General features: G+C 37.3%; 1 protein-coding gene across 7 annotated transcripts in view; it reads left to right on the top strand.

Moving 5' to 3' along the window:
* The window catches only part of PARD3B (par-3 family cell polarity regulator beta), a 432,959-nt gene that overhangs the window by 243,821 nt on the left and 171,374 nt on the right, over positions 1-17,764 (top strand). For all 7 annotated transcript variants that reach the window (XM_064515264.1, XM_064515263.1, XM_064515262.1 and 4 more), the window contains 3 exons: positions 1,723-1,825; positions 3,983-4,098; positions 16,283-16,327. In XM_064515264.1, the coding sequence (XP_064371334.1) occupies positions 1,723-1,825; positions 3,983-4,098; positions 16,283-16,327 (264 nt within the window). The remainder of the gene's footprint in view (positions 1-1,722; positions 1,826-3,982; positions 4,099-16,282; positions 16,328-17,764) is intronic.

The following is a 17,764-nucleotide window of genomic DNA, read 5'->3' as shown; positions in this document are numbered from 1 at the left end:
ATTCAAAGAGGGCACAACAATGTTCCCGTGGCATTGCACCTAGGTGGTAATAGCTAACGTAGTAGCCCAGCTTTGTGTATGTGTAGTCAAGGATTTCCCCCACCCACCATGTGTATCACTGTGCAGTCGCTGACTTGGAATTTCACCTGCATTTTTATTTCCTAGTTGCTTAATATCCTGCTGCAGAGCTTCACAGTCTGCTTACTTTTGGCAGTTCTGAATATTTTTACATGAACAAATTTTTTCATCTCTAGATTCACTTTATGTTCCAAATCACTTAGTTATATGGAACAGTACTAGTTTCCCTTTGCTCAGTGTTCTTTTTACCATGCAAACGTGCCATTTCCTCATCTTTGTTTCCTACCTTTAAATTGCAACCTGAAAGCGTGTGATCTTAATGCAGTGAGCTGTTGCGTGTGCATTACCTGACAACGTCATGCATCCGTTCTGTGCCCGACTGGCACCCCATATTTCCTTATGGTCCCCCTAGAACTTTTGTCTGCACCTGCTCACCTTCTCTTGCCTCTGAAGATTTTTTCACCTTGTCTGAGAGAGCATTTTAACTATTCCTTGGCATTGTGATCTCTGGGAAGCTCTCCAGCCAAAGCAAGGTGCTTGGTTTATAGGGTCCTTGAGCTAATAACTCTGTTGCTTTTGCAGGGGACAGTCTCCATGCTCTTACCTAATACGCATTGTCTGTTGCTGTCTGGCCTGCTCTCCTCCCTGTAAACCTCTTTTCTCTTAAGTTAGATTAGTACTTTTATACAGGATTGTGTTTAAAAAAAAAAAAAAAAGAAAGAAAAGAAAGAAAGAAAGAAAAGAAAAAAACGTAGCAACATTCAATGCAACAAAAGAGCCAGGGCACATGAAAGTGTGATGTGTCAGTATTGTTAAATCACTTCTTTGCCGTTTTGACCTGAGAAGTATCAAGTATCCACGTTTCCTGTTAAATCTGAGTGGGGTGAAGACATGCACTACATTGAAAAATGTACGGATGTTTTATAAGATTGGACCTTTAGACTGAGAGGTGAATTTACAGGACACAATAATGAACTGGCCTACAGCAGGCACAGCAGCGACACTAAATACTTACTGCAGCTATGTAAGCATTGTTACTTAGTAAACCGCAGGATGGTTTAATTGAGTAGTTCATATTTCTCTCACTCCAGAGTAATTTTCTGGTGTAAACTGAATGTCTTTTGTAGAGGTAGAGAAGGAACTACCTTAATACTAGGAAGGTGAAGACTGTAATTCAGAAATTGCCTGCTTACTCTCCTGCTATGGGAAAACAGAAATTTTTCTTCTCCTGAACTCTTTGCTGGGAATACAGTTCTCTTATGAAAGGTGGTAAATGTTCCCTATCAAAGGCAATGAAGCCATAAGCCTCTGATCGGTTAGGATGCAGCTATGCAAGGGATTGAGTGGAGTAAAGTAATTTGGGCCTTGCACTCAACTTCACTATAAGCACAAAGATTCCCTATATTTATCTTCAATTATGCATATGCAAATCTGCAGATCAGCTCTTCAGGAAATCTCAAGGGGTATATTTTCTGCTTGGTGTGATTTTAATTCTAGTTTAGTTAGTTTAGGGATTTGAATAATTTGTGACTAACTTCAGGATTGCTTGAGGCCATCCAGTCCAGTCATTGATCAATGAACTGGTTTAATGTACTTTTTTTTTTTTTTCCTCCTCAGCTTATTTAACCCCTTTTTTCATTTCAGAGCTGCCAATGTCAGATCGTGGCAATGGTGAGAGTGAAACCCCTCCACCTCTCCCCCCACATCCCAGTGAGGATCTGCTGAGTGAGGATTATAATAATCACAGGTTTGACTTTGGCTATTTGTGATATCTGTGGCCCTAATTGCTCATTAGTGGTTGTGGTAATAGTTTTGACTGATTTAAAATCACTTGTTGTTTTGTTTAATTTCTACCATCATATTTAGTCACCTGGATGATTCTTCAAAACAAACAGGGAAAGTTATTTTAACAGTTAGTTCTTTGTTTATTTCTATTGTTCTTAAGTTGCACTGTGCCTCCTGTCCGTGATACACGGATCACAGTACCTAGCATGGGTTCAGTAAAACACAAAAGAATCCCTGAAACATAAGCCTAATTGGAAAAAAAAAAAGTATACGAATTAAACTATACCAGTGGGTGCTATGTGCAAATGCAGTGCCTAAATTCTTAAAGGTTTAACAGTCTTAACCAGATTCAGTTTGTACCAAACTGAATCTTCTTTTACTGAATGTCAGCCAAGAAATTCTTCAGGTTAAAAAATTAAATCAAACTTCCATAAATTTGAATGTCTAAATATCTGGAAAAAAAAATTAATGGTGGGCATTTTACCAGTTGTAAATTAGCTGGGTACATTTTTCAGATGTTTTAAGAGTACTTTTTCCAAAGGCTGGCATGTCTGATGGCAGCTGCAAGTTATAACTTGCTTTATTAAATATGGAAGTTTGGAAGAAGTGCAGAAAAGCTATAAGCATGTTCAAGTTCGTGCTGGCATATACTTTGGGTGGTAGCATTGATTTCAGCGAAGTAGTATAGGATAAAAGTCAAAATATCATTTATTTCAACCTACTGTACTTGTAATGCTGAAAATTCAATGTTGAATAGTGTTTACTCGTTTTGTATAAATTCACAGTTGTGATAGTCATGTAATTGTTTCATTGCAATGAAAGTAGGGGAGTCTACATTTCAGTAAAGAGTTAGCCTGACTATTTTGCTTGTGTGTATCCATATGTTTAAAAACTATCTTTTAAATGCCTGATTGCAAATGGTATCGACGAGTAGGTATGTCATGCTTTATTACCGATGCCTTAAATTCTTTACACATTGAAGAATCTTGTAACTGTTTTCTTTTTAAGTAACATGCACTTATTTCACTGGAGTATTTTCATAATTGCTGGTGTCCCAGTTAGGCAACAGGCATATATATATAACATAGCATAATCAAGCAAAACTCTACATAGAGTAATGAAACTCTGCACTAAATTTGCAACTGCTATTGTTTGCAAGAATCTGAGCAAAAAGATTCTCTTAAATGATAATGATATTAAGATGATGATGAATTTATAGGCCTTCTTTCCTACCCTGTCTTTTTTCCAGAGCTGTATTGGTTTTCCATCTGAATCTTAAGCTCTGAAATTGAATTGCTGTGGGAAGTCACGCTGATTTCACTGAAGTTGTATTCCAGCAAAAAATTAGGGGAAATGTTTTGACACTGTAAAAGCTTCTGATGGAAGAGCTCTAAAAAGAAATGTTTTTAATTTTGAAACTGCTTTTTGGGTTTAGATTTTTTTTTTTAAATAAATTTCTAATTTGAGAGAAACATGGAAGATTTCAGATGCACTGCAATGAGATGTTTTGACTCCTCACTGGTGAAAGTTATTTTGAGTTTTACTCAGGAGGAACTTTGAAATGTTTCAGTATTTGCCTAGCTTGAAGTAAAATGTAATTTAAAAAAATATCTTTGAGTTCTTCAGAGTCTTATGTCACCCTACATAAGACTCCAGGTAAACATGCCCTGCAGAAGTGGTGCATGGCGGTATGGTTTTTAAACAACTTTAGACTAGCAGATCTGGTGGAACTGGTCCAGGAACGTTGGCTGTATCTTCTCCAACCTTTTGTAGGATGTTCTTTGGAAATGCGATGGTTAAATGGAACTAGCAAGAAGCAAAAAGAAAATGCAGGCACTGAGTATGTTGCTCTTTTCTTCTGCTAAATAAAATATTAATTGTGTAAAAGCAGCAATTATCACTAAGAATTTATATTTGTATTTGCATATGTAATGAAAAACAAGTGACTAGAGGTGTTAAATCTCACGAAAGAAACTTGAGGATCAATGACTGATTTTAAAATGCATGGCTGCTAACAACTGGAGGAGGAAACACATGTAGACTGTGCATGTTTTAATTAGTTCACTTGTGTTTTGAGCTGGTGCCTAAATATTTTACATGTTGTTTTTTTTTCCTGCAGCCCTATCGTAAATTCAGCAGTGTATTTAGCAGATCAGCACATCAACTTCAGATCTTTGACACCAGCCAAGCAGTCTGAATCAATTAATCTGAAAGCCTCAAAAAGCATGGATCTGGGTAAGAGGGGGTGGGGTGACATATAGGTCAGCTTTTTAGCCTTGGCGCATCTGCACCATCTCTGTTTCCTGCTTTTGTTTCTTCCACACAAACATCAGGGAGCAAGTTCTGCAGAGGAGCTGCAGTGATGGGGACAATGGTCTGCCTCCTGTAGCATCTAATTGCAAGTACCCTTTTTATTGAAGCTGAAGAATGGTTTATTTTTTTCTTAAAGGCCATTCTATCCATTGCATTGAAATCCTAGCTGAGGAAAAGAGAGACCTTTTGTGAAAATGAGCTGGAAGAATTGCCACACAATTTTTGTATGTCTAAAAATACTGCAAAACAGCAACCGCAAAAGTCATTTTCCTATAGAACATAAATGATTGCAGAACTACACTGGACAAAGGCTAACTTTCTTAAGACAAGCTGTATATTTCTTCATTGACAATAACAAATACGGGCAATCAAAGTGTTGCAGTAGATCTTTATAAATGCTTGAAGAGTGATAAGGTTATGGTCCTCTACCCATCAAAGCTGTGCAGAAAATCTTGCAGTGTGGATGAAACTGAAAGTAAATGGTTCTTTCGATATTGCCAAAGTGTTTGTGGGTGGAAGACTGACGGATTATTGCAGATGAAAACTGAGTCACGTTTTAATGGCAGTACAAGGGAAAATTCACAAGGCTCTTAAGCCTCAAAGAATCAGAAAACAAATAGGCTTTTTTTTTTCTTTCAGTTCTTCTTTGTGGCACTACTCATCCTTTATCTGGCTTTTTCAAGTTCAAGTGTTGATGCAGTCGTTTTGAGCACCGTTGTTAGGATGTATTTAATCGTAGATCTCTGTTTTGTTGGACCAAACTTTAAATACAATGAATGGAAAATGATCGGTTTCTTACGTAGTCTCAAGTGGCCTTTTTGTTGGTACTGCTTTTTTTTTTTCCCCCCCCTCTGAAAAGTTCTAGATTGGTCTTTGTTTTTTGTACTGTTGTTTTTTATTGTCTTGTTAATGTAATGTCATTTTAATGTACCGTAAAATGTATGTACGTCTGTAATGGAGTGTAAGGAATGTCAAACAGTTGTTAATGCATGACAAGAATGGTTAGAACCCCTTTAGGGAAGTTTTTAAGGCAGGTAACACTTGAATTTTAAAGCTACTGCATGACCTGAACAGAAATTAATCCCTTTGAGGCTCTGCCCCACCCCTTTGACAAAGAAGAACACGCTAGGTTTTTTTTAGAGTGGAAATACTGTAGATGCTCAACAGTGGAATGAGGTTACAGACTTGAGACAAAACATAAAATACCATATATAACCTGCTAGAGAAAATAAAGTTCAACTTCAGAGTCTTATTTAGAAAGGTTCATGTACAACTCCCACAGAAGTCATTGGGAAAGAAGGCTCACCAGTGGCAATGGAAAATTAGGTAATGGGAATGCTGTTGAGACATATTCAAAACTACCAGGTAACTCCTACATCTTTTCGTCCTAGTCTGTGTTCAATTATATTATAAGATTAAAATCAGTATAAATCATCTGCACTTGCTCCAAACACCCACAAGGGATGCTTTGAGAATGTATAATAGTTGTTTCTGATGGGTAATAGTTGTTTCTGAGATAAAGTTGCTGTTGAGAATGCTGCTTCTGAGATGAAAGTAAGAAAAAAGGGGAAGGAGAGATTATGATCAGTATGGTTAGAGACAGTAATGTTTTATCCTTCTCATATATGATGAGGTGATGCACAAGACAGAACTGCACCCATCTAAGGGTTATATTCTGGCCTTTTAATTTCATCCATCTTTATCCAGACTTTATATGGAGTTGTGCCCAAGTGTAATCATTTTCTTGTTAGAATTGCTGATTATTTGTTGGAAAAAGACTGTTGAGTAAAAAATTGACTTTAGCTTTTTAGATGTAAGTTCTTTACCTGACTGAAAAATGAAGTATATATATGTGTTTGCCTTATAGCTTGGCAAATAAACTGAGGAGATAGGGATGAGAGCTAAGACCTTCTGCAGTTATTCCCTAGCAGGAAGTGAAATACCACCTTGGACTTCCCACCTTTGAATGATGTTACACAGAGGCTTTTGGCTGGGAAGCTAAATGGAAAATAAATGTGAAAATCTGTAAGTAAAATAACTACAATATAAAATTTGTCTAATGGCAAATAAAGTCCCAGTAAATCAGTATCTAAAGCTGTTTTTCCAAATAGGGCATATAACTCAGACCTTGAAATGGATAGTTAGAGAAGGAAAGTTTTCTTGTGTGTGTAGCTTTTTTTTTTTTCCTTAATCTTGTTCATTACTTGACTATAGTCATGATCCATAGTAAATTCTCATCCCAACATGCTGCTTGGTACCCATGGTACCCATTATTGATTTCAGTACATTGATTTTGGCACCAAAAAAAAGGTGGAAAGTGCTACTATCTTCATTTTCCAGGCCCAGAGACGAGGTTGAGAATGATTTGCTCATCACCGCAGAGGAACTCTGTAGCAGATTTGGTGTTTTAAAAAAAAAAAAAAAAAAAAAAAAAAGAGAGAGAGAGAGAGAGAGAGAGAGAGGTGTCCTATATCTGAGACTGCTTGTATGCTTATATAAGTGCTAGCCCTTCTTTCTGCATCCCTGTGATGCTGTCCACTTAACTATTTTTCTGAAGTTATGCAAATCCCCTCCCCTCCAAAATAAATAATATGTGGAATAGAAAAATAAAAAAAATGGAGTACAGGAGGAGAGCTTTGAGGCTTCAGAAAATGTGAGCTGGATGCAGTTTTTTCCCTTTTAAACTAAATGTTCTTTGAATCAGGTGTCTTCACAGATATGGAAAGATGCAACCAGTCTTTCAGGTTACAAGGTCCAGAAATCACCTGGGTCTTTCTAGACCTGAACTCTGTAGACAAAAGGATTAGTGTAATACAGGGCATCAGAATGAAATCGATACTGCTATCCACTTACAGAACAGTCTACCTTGAAACATTATATATATAATTCGTTCATTGCATTCATAGGACAACAAAGGCCTGGATTATAAAATGGGATAATGCAGATAACAGAAAATGTTGGACATGAAAGACCTGAGAATCCAGGTATTCCTACGGCTTAGGGACCTGATGACAAAACAGTACAGTCATGGATTTAGGGAGCTATAAAATTATATTGTAACGGTCTTTCTGGCTTTGGTAAGGGTTGGTATATACACAAGAAGCAGATCTGTTAAGTAAAGATTAGTCTATAATAATTACATACATTCAGAGTGGAAACCCATTTAAAATTGATGTTCATTTTTTCAATTCTATGTATTTTAGGCCCAGAAACCTTTGAGTGCTTTATTTGTTTTTCAGTCATATGTGTTTATAAATTAATGATTATTATTATTATTATAAATTACTGTCCTTAGTGAATAATATCAGGAAATAAGGAAGGGTGATCAAATAGTGTGCAATACTTTTAACATGTAGCATCAATTTATCTTTGTCACCCTGCAAAACAAATCTTGCAGTGATGGGAACTTGGCACATGCAGCAAAAGTTGTAGGTTACTTGCCAGTAGTAATATATGGTTTAGTTTATTGATTCTTAGTGTATTTCTGTGTTATTGATTGGACAGCTAGGCAGGACCAGAGCTTGTGAAGCACTGTTGCTCATTGTATAGGCTGGGCTTCAGGCTGTCATGCAAGTGCCGTAAGTCATATGAGCTGAGAGAAGTCTTAACTGCTGAGTTCACAAATAGTATGAATCCAAAAATGACCTTTTCTGAAGATGGCGTATTTCAAAAACTCTAGTTATTTGTAGATGACTTAATTTTTGCATGCATGCACTTAAAAAAAAAATCAGTGGTATATCTGGAAGAGTTATCATTGTGGAAGTTTGAAAAAATTGGAGAAAACAGCTATAGTGGTAGTGTGACATTTTCTTTGGTTTTGCAGGCGTGAGCAGAATCCTACCTCGTGTACAGGTGTCTTTGCAGCATGAGTCTGGATGCTGCGGAAGTGTTTGTAGAGTGCCTGGTTCCCTGCTTTAGAATCTCTAACTTAATGTGATGGTCCAGAGCTTCTCAAAGCTTACTGCTTCCTTCAGAGCCATGGAGCACAGACTGGTTTCCTATCAGCTATAAGGCTTATTGTTCTTCCCTGTGCTGAGACAGGGCTTCCTGGATCACTTTTAGAGTTCATACCCTGTGTCTTATGGTATATCTTTGCTTTGCTTTGTTTAATTTTGCTTTGAGCTAGTGACAGAGGAGCACAGTCACCCCCTTCCTTTACTGGCCGTGGCACCTGACACCTCCACTCAACTGCAGTTTTTTGTTAGGAGTGATAGTGCTTGATATTTTAGCAGGAAAAGACATTTCCTTATACCTTGCTTTCAAGAATTCATGCAGGGCCAGCCAAAGTCTGACTTGGAGTGCGTGCCTGCACTGATTACATTTACACTGCTTGCCAAGTTTGGACTTGTGCTTATAACGTAGTGTTAAAAACGAGCAAAACAAATTCAGAAATGGTAGGGACAAATGTATTGTGGTGCCTTCCTACTTCACAAATATGTGATACACTTTTTCTAAAATGTAACGTTAGATAAAAATGAAGAGGAGGAAATCATTGGCTTCTGCAGAAGTCATCAGAGGGATGATTTTTTCTTTCCTTTAACTACCTTCTATATACATACATTTTCCTATACATTAACATGGTCGTGTAGAAAAGTAGCTTCTATATAATAATTCGTCAAAATCTGTGTTCACTAGTTTTCCTTCTTTCTTTGAACTGTATTATAAAGGTGGTGAATGAGTGGAAATACGGATATTTTTATGTTGTATTGGAAGGTGAAATAAGAAAGAGAAGTGGGGAAAGGTGTTTTATTATTTATCTCCAGCACCCTTATTTTCCATAAATCTGTGTATGTGTTAGGACAGATTTAGGCTATGCATAAATGTACTGTAAAAACTGCAGCCATGGAAAGCGTATTCAAAACATGAAAGTGTGGCTTGTTTTAACCTGAAGCAACATGAAATTGAATCTTATGTGTGTATAGCAATTTTGTAGTGTATCAGTTCAGGCAAAGTACTGTATAGATTTACATTTAAGGATGTTGGTATAATAACCCATGACCACTCTCCCAAGGTATTGCTCAACTCCCCCTTCTTTTCCCCATAAAAACCAAAAATCCACAGATCTTAACTGATTAAGCTCTACAGCCTGAAGAAATGGAGCTGTCCTTTACTTGATTCTAAAAGCCAGTGAAATATTATTTGCTAAAACATCATTAGACATGCTCAGAGTCCCTTAACCTTGGGGCATATTTAGTAGAGATATCAGCCAACTTCATTTATGTATTTAGGAATAATTATCAAGTGAATATGCTAAGATGCAAGATGCAAGGTATGGAGTGTTCTGCAAGGAAGGCAATATATAACCAACTGTTCAGTTCTTTGATAATTAGGGGATGCATTAGATTTAAAAGCACCTCAAAACAAAGAGAAAACAGTGTTTACAGAAGAAGGTGGAAGGTGCCGTCAAGATGCTATTTGCTGTTACCTTCTTGGTTTGCTCTGAAACAGATTATCCCTTTTCTGAGCATAATTTTGGATATTGACATAAATATTTCAGAGGGGGGCCAAACAGAGCTAATGGAAGTTGTTCTTCAGTTTGAACAATGTTTCAATACAGATGCGATTAAAAGAATATATTTTGGGAGGGTCCCTAATGAGTGTTAATGGTGTTAGTGGGACAAAAAGTTGTTTGGTATTTAAAAATCATTGCTTTGTTGACGATGGTATGTAGGGAATCTGTTTTTTGGGTTGCTTTGGTTGAAACCTACTTTAAAAACACATTCAGAACACAGTTAAGTTCAAGAGAGCATTAATGAGGAAACTGAGAAGACGATAGCTCAATATTCGAATAGAATTCTCAACGTTATTGCCTTATAACAGTAATTTAACGAATAATCTCTTGAAGAGAAGGACTTTTTAAACAAAGTCATGGATTTAGGGAAAATTGTAATGTATATGGCTATAACTGTCTTGGGGGATCAAGGGCCAGGAGATATTTTAAAATTCATCTAGCTCATGTCATGAGTAAATTTCTAATACTGTCAAATTAAATGTGAATTTTCTGAGGCCACTTTACAGGATAATTTTTTAGACATGAACACTATATGTACTTTTCATCGTTTAAATAACGTTCTGATTTCTGCTTGTAAGATCTCCAAGTAGGGAATGAAACAAAATGAATTATGAAGTGATAGGAGTACAGCGGGGCTGACTTGTAAATGAGGTAGATTTATTCTGTATGAAAGGGAGAGCTTTTACCAAGGCCATCTCCCTTACTCTGCTTATACCCACCTTGCATTGGCACAGTGGAGGGGGAGGTGAGCAGTGGCATAAGGGCAGAAGCGGGGAGGAAGGGACATCAACTTTTTCAACTGGTTTTGCAGAAGCCTCTTAGTATTCAAGGCAGCGTGTGGTGGAGCAGACAGATGAGCTGTGATGGTGATCAGAGAAAATAGCAACAGATAGGTGAGGTGGTAGTTTCTTTGACTGCTTTAACAAAGCTGAAGTGAGTTAATCTGTTAATACACTTATAGTATTAAAGTGTTAGGGGAAGAAAATAGTAATTATGTTAATGTATAGCTACTATGAGAAAGTACAGATGATGATGATGTCTCAATTTCAAGTCACTTTTAAGAGCACTTTGTTTGAAAATCTGTTCCCTATCAACGTTTTCAACCAGTGAATGACAGATTAGATTAGGAGCTTGTGGTTTAACCCTCAGAGCTGAGAAGAAGTGTTAATGACATGCAGGAGATGCCTAGCAGGGGAGCTGGATCCGTTTTAGCCCTGTACAGTTTCGGTGGAACAGAGGTGAGAGAGAATTAGAGAAGACAACAAAAGTGTAAAAGAAGAGGTGATGGCCTCTATTAGCCATGTAACCTTCAAGAATGAGTTGTTGTGGCATGAGGAGAAAGTGAAGAAATTTATATCATATTGGCTCTGGAATTGTAAAACAATGCTGTTTTCTGTCAAGAGAAAAGCTTCCGTTTAGACGTAGATGTGACCAGTGGACAGCACCAGCAGGACTGCCGATTCTTACACAACAAATAGTAGTAACAGCGGGTGCAAGCTTAGGCACTCTTACTCTTATTGCCGCATGCTGACACACGAGGTGCATTGCTTGGGGACCTTCTCTGAGTGCAACTGAACTGAAATATTAAATCAGCTCTTACTAAATTGTTCTGAAATATCACATTAGAGGAAACCTTGTACAGGTGAGAATAAGAACCCAGAATCTTGTTTTAGACCCAATTTATTTCTGACTCTGAATGTGTTGAGCGGGGCATCCCAGTTTGGAAATTGTTTACCCTTGTTACCACCTAAGCAATATAATTTTTCCTTTGTCCCTGTGCGAGCTTTTTGCTAGTCTTACTGCTTTTCAACATTGAAGTAAATAAACAGGAATCTGTCAAGGACTCATCATCTTTCAAGAGTGACTCGATGGTGGATAACCAGGAGACCCCAGCACTGGGGGGCAGATGGGCCCCTTCTGCCCCTTCCCCTTCTGTCACTGGGGGGAGGAGGGAGGGATTTACTGAAGAAAAAGATTTTAAGACTATGAAAGTTTATTCTTGCTAATACACAGCTAATTGCTCCGGCAGATTTTAGTATGAAAGCCTGTGGTCTATGTACATAGTACTACAGGGAAAAGCAAAAATAGCTAGCAGCATTTTCTAAATAGTAGTTGTGAGCCAGCATTTGCAACAATCTCCGTGAGTAATTTATGCCACTCCTAGATAGGGAAACACTTCAGCAAGGAAATAAAAGCTGCAGGAGAATTATGTCATTGACACTATCATTGACTAAAATTAATGGATGATGCTGTGCCTTCATTATGCTGAAAGGGCTGTGTGAGGATACAATCCATCTGGCAAGCCCGTGACCAATTTCTTGCCTTGCTTTATTTTCATGTGTTTATACCATAGAAGCTAACTTAGATTCTAAAAAGTACATAAACCTCCTTTGTGAATGTGGTTCGGGAATGCAGCCCTTGCTAATTCGTTAGCTTATATTAAGTTTTACATTGAGCTTCCTACAGATAGTGCTATTGGAAGATTTGTTTTCCAGGAAATTTCTCAATGTTTTAGGCTCTCTCCTTCTTAGCTCTCATTTATTCTAAGTTTAATCAGTTTGCTGCTTTTCTGATGCAGAACTGCAGTTGGTCTTCAAAAGCATGTGTCAGTTTGTCCAGCGGTATAACTCTGACTTCCACACACTTAAAAGATTTTAAGTAGCTATTGGTCAATGTGCAAGACTAATCATTCAAAAAAGAGGTGTCAAGTTGAACAGTAGTACCCCATATCTGGTGTATATTAGTAACTCCTTGTTTGGGGGAAAATAGTATAGTGGTGCAGAGATTGAAATGGAAAAAAAGGAGGGAAATTGATTGTCGCTATTGGCAGCAGCATTGATTTGTGCTTCTCGAAACAATAGTTGGGAACTGGTTTATTGACCTTTAATGAAACTTGGGTTGTATTTAAAGACCACAGACTCTTTCTGAGCCAATGCAGAAGATTCGTTGTGTGCTAATCCATGGAAAATCATGCAATTGAAATAAAATGCCTGCCTTGGTTGTCTTGAGTAGGGCGTGGAAATCAAAATCAAAAAATCACGTCAAAAAATTGCATGGAAGGAATATGGATGCATCATGGCTGCTTCTACTGTTGCTGGATAATATTTCTTAGCTTCTTAAAGCAAAACAGCACTCTGGGATATTACCACAAGAAATTTTAATACATCTGAGTATTCATGGTATAAAAGTTTTTTTCCTGTTGTTTTTGTTTTGTTTTTATTTTTTGTTATGGTTGATGGCATAGTAAAAAGGGTAGTATCAGCTGTTTGCTTTCAGCTGGAGAGATTTGTATGTTTTAATAATATTCCATCTTTCCTAATCACTGGTCTTGCTAGCTTCCCAAATGTCCATGCTTTTATTAAGTAGCTGTAGAACTTTTATTTCAGCAATTATTTCACATGCTGATAATGAGTATGTAATTGGGGTATCTGGTGAAAATGCAGTTCCTAAATTAAGTAAGTTACTTTGAAAGATTTAGCATGTTTTATACTAGCAAACACTGATCACTTCATGAACTAACATGCCCTGAATTCTGGGGACATCTCATACATGTGAAGTATTTGCTTAACTTTTAAGTTATCTTCATTTTTCTTCTTCTTCAGTGTGCTTACTCCTTTGCACTGATCCTTTCCAGTTGTTTGCTTGAGCTTTATGTTTACTGTCCCCAAATTATGCAGTTTGGTTTTTTGTTTTGAAATGTATTGCATTTAACAGTTCTGTCTCAAGAATATATTTCATAGTGTTCCCGTTAAAAGTATCTACAGTTAAAATTTTGTACCATAAATGCTTTCTTGACTGAGTGTTCCCTAGTGTGATCCTCTTGAGCTGCAATTTTTCATAGTTAGTTGCAATGTAATTACTTTTTGATGTTGCAATATAAAAATAATTATAAATTTTTTTTAGCTGAGCTGTAAGGGCAGAGGATATTTTTTCCCTGGTTAAAACCTTTCAGATGCCTTTCTGCATAGATAGAACAGCATCAGTTGGATCTTAGAACTAAGGAATTTCCACTTAGTCCTTACTGATGATAAGGAACAGGACTTTTTGTTTAAAAAGCTAAAGCAAGACAACCAGTGAAATATTATTTTTGTCATAAGTGAATGACATACTGAATACTGCTTTGCAGAGTGGGGCATCTTGTATACTTCCTAAATGAATTCTTCTGTTTTCAACTTTGGCATATAGAGAGTAATTCAGGGAAATGAGTATCTCCTGCTAGGCAGTTCCTGCTTTTCCCTCCTCTTCCCCTTGTTCGCAGAGGAAAAGGGCTGCTAATTAGTGGCAGCTTCGTCCAGCAAGCGGGTGCGCGCCCCTCCTGTGCACTGCAAGGGAGGGGGGCCACCCCCGGAGTCGCTGCCGAACCGTGGGGCCCCGTGAAACAGAAATTACCCCCCTCCTTCCCTTGACTGCATTTGTTTCTGTCACACATGTTCATGTATCCTAGTGATGGCAGGGAGGAGAAACGTTTGGCTCTAACTTTGATATCAAACTTTAACTTTTGCATTTCCTCTTTTGGGTGTCTGTTTAAACTCATAATGCCAACTTTGTATTCTGGAAAGATGATTTTTCATTTTCTAATCATTTTACTACACCATGTTTTCCTGCAGTATTAAAATCTAATTTTTGTGTGTGTAGCTGGTGTGTAAAGTATGATTAAGTCAAATGGATTTATCCCTTTTAATAATGTAAAACTTAGTCTCAGGCAAGCCCAGTCATCAGCATAGGTTTTAAAAATGCTATGAACCTTGGTATCCTTTTTTTTTTTTTTAAAGCTCCTATGTACTGTAACATAACCTTCTTCAAGTAATTACCATATATTATAGCAGTTGCCATTAGTGACTGCTATAATTAAGGTTGCAAATCAGTTTCCATTATAATCCCTTGTTTTCACACAATCATAACTTGTCAAAACATTAACCTTTGGGACTAAAGTTTTCCATGTTTTTTCTGCTTAGAGGTAGATTTGGGGGAGAGGGAGGAGGGAGAAGAGTTTGAACTATCTTTATAACAAATCCTTTTCCAGTCATTTTGAGTTATAGGATCAGTTAAACTGCAAAGTGAGGAGGTAAACAGTTATCATCATCTCCAGGGACTGCAGAAGCCTACAAAAAAGGACAAGGAGTGCAGAACCACCTTGCATTTTAGTTGGACTTCTGATTTTGAGTTGCCGCAACAGTACTTTGTTTTGCAGTATCTCTGCATAACGTTGCCAGCATTATTAGTCATACTGTATAGCATCTGTGTCCCACAACGTAATTAAGCTGCATCAGATTTACTGATGAGGAAATGTTGGACAATCAGATTACGAAGGTGGAAAAGTGATACAAGGGTCAGTGGTGGGTTCATGATTCCCGTTGTGGATTCCAGTCCTGAATCCGATGCTGTTTTTTGGGGAAAACACTTCCCTAATTTGTTTCTTTGGTTTCCCATCTGCACAACTGCGATGATATAATTCAGCCTGTCCTAGAGATGTAAGCATCAAAGTGAAGCAGGGAGGGCAATATAAGAATATACTTACTCATATTGACTTATTTCCCAGTAGTAGCTGCTAAATCTCAATTACTACTGCACAGCTTTTTCCTTGATAGAAAATAGTGCCTTGCTATACCATTGCAGATAACTCTATAGGTAAACTTAGTGGTGACCACTATATAAAGCTTGTATAAATTCTCATTTATAGTATTATTGATATGACTCATCAATTTATTGCATCATATAAAGAGATCATATATTAAGGTGTAACACAGGGGAGTGCTTGGTCAGGGAGGAGGAACAAGCTTTCAGCCCCAACATTCATTTCCTCTGTTTGTTTTATCATCCCTAACATTACATTAACACTGGTTTTTTGCATAGCATTCATTTTAGGAAATGGTGATTGGTTCTTCCACTTAGCCCTCTGGGAAAGTGTTTTAATTAGTTTCTACAGATATATGATAATAAACTGAAGTACAGTTGCTGAAGAAAAAATACATTTTTTTGTTACATTCAGAAATGGCTCCTCCATTAGTCTGTCTGCAAACTGTTACTACTGTACACATCTTTCTTTATAAGATGTTCTGAAGTACTACAGAGGTGTGGTTTACAGATAAAATAAAATAAATCATAACTTAAAAAAAGCACAAGCCTTCCAAAAGAGCATCTTTTGGGAGCCCTTATTGTCTGCAGAGAGTCCTGCGAGTCAGGGAGATGCCTTGCAGATGGGAAGGTTTCCACGTCTGGATTCTCTTTACCACCTGAGGCCTTTGATCTGAAAATGTTACAATTCTCCTATGCCCCGTGATTTGTCTGGCAAGATGAGTTATTTACAAATGCAATTGCTCTTCTGACAACTCAGTTTTGAGTGTGTAAGTGCTGAGGTCCTGATCTGTAACCCTCAAGGACTGCTGGTAGTCCTTTTATTGGTTTCAGTGGACTTTGATTCAGGTATTTGGACTTTGAAGCACCCCAGGTGGATTAGGGGAGAAAAGGCCTTTTACAAATGATTATAATTTAAAGATTTAGGACACTGTGTGTCTGAAATAATTTGACAGTGTTTCAAAGGCTTATAAATTTAAATGAATTTCTGATCTTTGTGTCTCTTCTTTTATTCCCCAGTGGCAGATGAAAGCAAAGTTAGTTCATTGGCTGGACGCACATCAGGTAAGCTGTTCTTCTATTTGGAGAAAGAGCAAGTAACTTGAAAGCAGTATGGGCAGTAAATGGAACCAGCTTACAGAAACTGTGGTGACTAAAAGCATTGCAAATTAAGGCATTACTTGGCATGCTCTGCCTCCAACTTCCACAATGATGGATTGGGGATTGCTTTTGCTTGGCAGTGCATGCAGCTGAGTCATTTGCAGAAAGAGCTGGGGGTTTTTTGTTGTTGTTTTTTTTAAATATAAGTGTTGGAAATTGAAGAAGATGAGAGTTCAGGTAAGTAGGGGAGAGAATGTGCAATGTCTCATGGAGTGCGAAAACTTAAACCATGTAAAAATCAAAAAATATGAATTTTTTTCTTTTTGCTTTGAGTTTCATTTTCATTGTCAGAAGTATTGAAGATAACACTATAAAAAGCTGTGACATTCTTTTTTTTATCTGTAGAAGATTTTTCTTTCAGTATGGTTGTGCAGTAGAAATATTTGTTTTTTCTTAAACTTCTCAGTCCATAGCAATAAAAATTTATATTTGGCAACACTACTATCATTGCTGCACCTACTTATTAAAGAAGTTCTGCAAACCTCACCACGGTACTGTAGAACTTGCAGCTCTTGTATTATAAGAACTTATAAGAAAATGTCACAGAAGATGGTAAATTTTGACAAGCTGGAGCTAACCTGACATAAGAAACCTAGAAAACTTTCTAGTAAACGCCAGCTATTCACCAATTTCTCCTAACCTGTGTTAGAAAACCCTGAAATTCCAGGCTGCCCCTTGTGGTATGATTACATGTTGCCCTTTTCCACCCTTTTGATAGAACTAAAAAGCTGAATGCATGTAAAGAAAGGTGAACTATTAGATCTCTGATGGTTTATGGTATTCCTGCTCTGTACAGCTGGGTGTTCTCTTTAGTTCTGTTATCTTGTAGCTCTTTGGTGTGGATTTTCCTTATCTGAAGACCTTTTCCTGAACTTAAAGTAGACAAATTCTTTTAAAATTCTTCTGGCTTCTTTCCTAAGTCTGTGAACCTCTTGTATTCTCTTTCTGAATCGAGGGGTAGTTCATGTCTTGTAACATTATCACTCCTGGGCAGAAGAACTTCTTTCAACTCTGTCTTTGGGATGTGAAAGCATCCAAAAAGTGATCTTTTCAACTAGGAAAAGCTATGGATGTTGCACCTGGGTTGTTTTGTTTTTTCTTCTGTGCAGAAAAATAACTATAAATATTGCAGTATCATTCAGTTTTACAAAGATTAGTGGAAGTCACTCCTCGAAGAATATTGGAAGGAAACCTGGTGAGATCATAACTCCTTGGCAATCAGTTGTTACATATATAGTAAACTTCGTATTATAATTTAGCAGCATTTTGATTTTTCTTCTGCACACTTCTCTAGATTTTTGAAAACAATGTCTTTCAAATTTTTTCAATTTGAAGACCCCT

This window comes from Dromaius novaehollandiae, chromosome 7 (genome assembly GCF_036370855.1).
Source record: "Dromaius novaehollandiae isolate bDroNov1 chromosome 7, bDroNov1.hap1, whole genome shotgun sequence".
Lineage (NCBI taxonomy): Eukaryota > Metazoa > Chordata > Aves > Casuariiformes > Dromaiidae > Dromaius > Dromaius novaehollandiae.
The sequence above is the reverse complement of the archived record's forward strand: the minus strand, read 5'-3'. Positions and strand labels throughout refer to the sequence as shown.